The 3,783-nt window shown below is 31.0% G+C and overlaps 1 protein-coding gene across 2 annotated transcripts in view; it reads right to left on the reverse strand.

The window, feature by feature from the left end:
- Positions 1-300: 300 nt before the first annotated feature.
- LOC145107289 (cyprosin-like) overlaps positions 301-3,783 on the reverse strand; it is a 47,268-nt gene continuing 43,785 nt past the window's right edge. For both annotated transcript variants that reach the window (XM_079044141.1, XM_079044140.1), the window contains exons 8-14: positions 3,764-3,783; positions 1,637-1,750; positions 1,490-1,554; positions 1,161-1,320; positions 958-1,077; positions 741-829; positions 301-614 (exon numbers count right to left, since the gene is read on the reverse strand). The exon at positions 3,764-3,783 is cut by the window's right edge and continues 45 nt beyond it. In XM_079044141.1, coding sequence (XP_078900267.1) covers positions 530-614; positions 741-829; positions 958-1,077; positions 1,161-1,320; positions 1,490-1,554; positions 1,637-1,750; positions 3,764-3,783 — 653 coding nt within the window. In that variant the 3' untranslated portion in view covers positions 301-529. The remainder of the gene's footprint in view (positions 615-740; positions 830-957; positions 1,078-1,160; positions 1,321-1,489; positions 1,555-1,636; positions 1,751-3,763) is intronic.

Raw genomic sequence — 3,783 nt, forward strand, 5'->3', positions numbered from 1 at the left:
TTTATGAAAATACCAAAACCGTTACTATATATTTTCGTAGAAAAAAAACACATATAATATATTTTATGAAAATACCAACACCATTACTATATATTTTCCCTAAATTCAAAGGCCCCATAAAAGCGGAGGCCCCGCACACCCCCATGGCCGCCACTCGCACACCCCCATGGCCCTACTGAGAACTATAGTCTTACCAAAAAAAACCATTCGGAGTACAGAGATGAATCACTGTGAATATTAGAACGATTGATATTCTTTGGTTTTGGACATGAATATCAACTTATTTGCATCATTGCTGAGTAGTTGAACGTAATATATAATCTTAAAACGATTTTGTTATTTTTGTCATTGCTGATTTTGTAATAGTCATTCATCTACTCATATTGTGATAACCTCTCCATTGGTTCATCTCATAAACATAATTGCCTGATGATCAATCTCTTACTTCCATTTACATAATTCTTCCAAAAGAAGATCATTGATAGACTATTTTCTTCTTAAAAAAAGTGACAGGGTGTAAATGTCTTTTTTATGCAGCTTCTGCAAATCCAACTCTGAGATTGCCATAATCAAATATAGTGTGGTAACGACGCATAAACAAATCTCCCAATATCCTGCATCACATGATACAAGAAAAGTCTGTCAAAATTAAGTGGGAAAAATATTAAATAAATTGTACGTAACATCTAAAACCATAAACTGAATTCTCTTGTCGAATGGCCTCAGACATGCATACGTACCAGAGTGAGCCACCGGAAGGAAGAGTATCCAAAGCCACAAGACCACTAATGCACTGCTCCTTATCACCCTTGCCCGTTTTAAGTATGTACTGCATGCAAAACAAAAATAAAAATTACAAGGTTAGCTATCTAAGATGTTTGATCAATAGATTATTGGTGGCTTATATAAAACTGGGGTTTCATCAACTTCTGGTTATGAAAGAGATGACAAATATACCTCATTAGGCGAAAGTTGGAATTCTTTTCCACCAATTGTAAACGAAATGGTAGGCAGAGATGAAAGTCTTGCACAGTCAACTGTAGACTCTCCCACTGGGTTTGGCACCAGGGCACATAGCTGCAAAATTGGAGTCCTCATTTTAGACGCAATAACAAATTATGTGGCAAATGATACTTAAAATCACCAGTAAAGACACTCACATTTCCGGCAAGCTTTATAATAGTTTCTTGCGTCATGTTCCCCGCAATCGCTTTATGCATAAAGTTCACTATTGTTTTACAGATAACGCAATTTGGGGTGGTTGCAGATACAGGTGATACACCATCAGAACTCCTATCGACGACACTCTTAATGCCAATACTGCATATAAAATTGGGGCAATCAACGTAAGGATAGAAATACCATGCAAGACAAATTAGTTATGGTTTCATACGTTGAAGAATGAAGATAAGGGTGTGTACTAGCTCGATATTAGACTTGTAGATTCAAAATGACAAATGGATATACAAGAAGGCTTTAGGAAGCTAACCTAACATCGCGTTTTCCATCATTAAAACAGAATGCAACAATGGGGCATATTATCTTCGGATCAATCTGTTTAGAGGTAAATTCACACCTATGGTAAGAAACCGGAACTTCTAATAAAATTTTGATATGGGAACAGGAACTTGTTTACCGCTGCTGATAACATCCCAAATATATTGTGTCCAAATGTATTAACAAGCATGCTGCATTGCTCCTTAATCAATCCTTGAGCCCCGATGGCGCTATTAATCTGCGCGATCATATTCTGAAAGGCAACGAGAAAAAGAAGAACACTATAAAGAACTGGAAAAACCAATTAATGATAATAGGACTACCTTAGTTCGAAGCATTTTAACTACAAAATTCAAGGATCATAAACCAACATTCCAATCATAATTAAATTCTATGGTATGTCGTTATTGATAAATTCTAAAAATCGTGCATTATACACCAGACATACAAAAGTTATGGGAAATATATAAATAATTACGATTGCCAAAACTAGATAACATTATATTTACATATAAAAATTACATACAACAACCAACAAAATAAATATTATCACATTTTCATAAAAATATATAATTTATATTGGAAAATGGATATTATCAATTAGTATTTTAAATCTAAATTTTCTTTTATATATATATATATATATATATATATATATATATATATATATATATATATATATATATATATATATGGAAAAAGTGAATATACATTACAGCCTCACCTAAGCTTAGGTACTAAACCTTATGAAAATACGTTGTTTACTATATAAAGATTGCGATTAAGGGATTCACGATTAATATTTGAAGATGTAGATTCATGATCTACACAATAGTTTTGATAAGGAAGCAAAAACATTGATTATCTTTTACCTTCATGACGATGGAAAACAATACTGTTCACTAGAGTGAAATAATAAACGGTAATGGAGGAAAGAAAACAAGGATGGTAAAACAATAATAAAGGGAATAAATGTTATTGGGGACGATATATTTACCAAGTGGAAACCAAATCAAGTAAAATTATTAAGTTAAAACGACATATTTTAGAGGTTTAGTACCTAAGCTTAGGTGGGGCTGTAATGTATATTCCCTATATATATATATATATATATATATATATATATATATATATATATATATAAAGGTTAAATTATTATGGAAACTTAAAGATTTATAAAAACTCAAAAACTCTAAATCCGCTTATCACTTTTCAAAATCAATATCGCCATTGGACTCCAAAAGTTAATTGTAAGATAGATCCATGCTCAAAAAAAGATTTGACAAACTTTTACCTTTGTAATTTACATATATGTACATTTGAATGTTCATATATGTGTATGTATGCATATTCAATGTTTTTTTCAAAAATTCTTAAACCTAACATAACAATGAGACTTGAATGCAGATGTAAAAGAGAATCGCAAATTGAAAATGTTAAAAAAAACAGAAAATAACAATGTGCATCCATGCACATTTATTTATGCATACATGCACATTTCCAAAAGAAAAAAAAATAGTCAAATTGTTTTTTGACCATGGATCTCATTTGGACGCAGCTCTAGGAGTGCAATGATTGTTTTGATTTTAAAAAATAATGAGCGGATTAAGAGTTCTAAAGTTTTCGCAAAACTTCAAGTTCTCAAAAGAATTTACACACACACACACACACACACATATATATATATATATATATATATATATATATATAGAGAGAGAGAGAGAGAGAGAAAAAAAAAAGCTAGGTTCAAATATGGATTGACATCTATTGTGCGGACGTGTGAACAGTGCTATTCTGTGAAAATGACAAAGAAAATATGTTGTTTGGTGATGTGAATACGTTCAATCTTACATAACTAATGTCATTATCACGCATTCTCACTAATTAAATCGTCTATAAAGTTATTATATATTTTTTATTATTATTCTCATTCTGTCAGAATGTTTATTGAATTGTATTCTGTAAAAATTAAAATGAGTAAAAAACGATACGTGAAAATAAAAATGAATAAGAATTAGTGAGAATGAATGAAAATGACGATAGTTGTGTAAGGTTGAACATATTCACATTAGCAAACAACCTATTCTCTTAGTAATTCTCATAGAATAGCATTGTCCACACGTCCGCACAAAATTGTTGTCCATCCACACTATAACCTAGCCCTATATATATATATATATATATATATATATATATATATATATATATATATATATATATATATATATATGGATACATGCATGTAAGCAAAAAGAACAGTACAGACTCTTGGACCGGCTAGAAAGG

The sequence above is a fragment of the Lactuca virosa genome, chromosome 4 (genome assembly GCF_052849685.1).
Source record: "Lactuca virosa cultivar CGN04683 chromosome 4, Lactuca_virosa_CGN04683_v6, whole genome shotgun sequence".
NCBI lineage: Eukaryota > Viridiplantae > Streptophyta > Magnoliopsida > Asterales > Asteraceae > Lactuca > Lactuca virosa.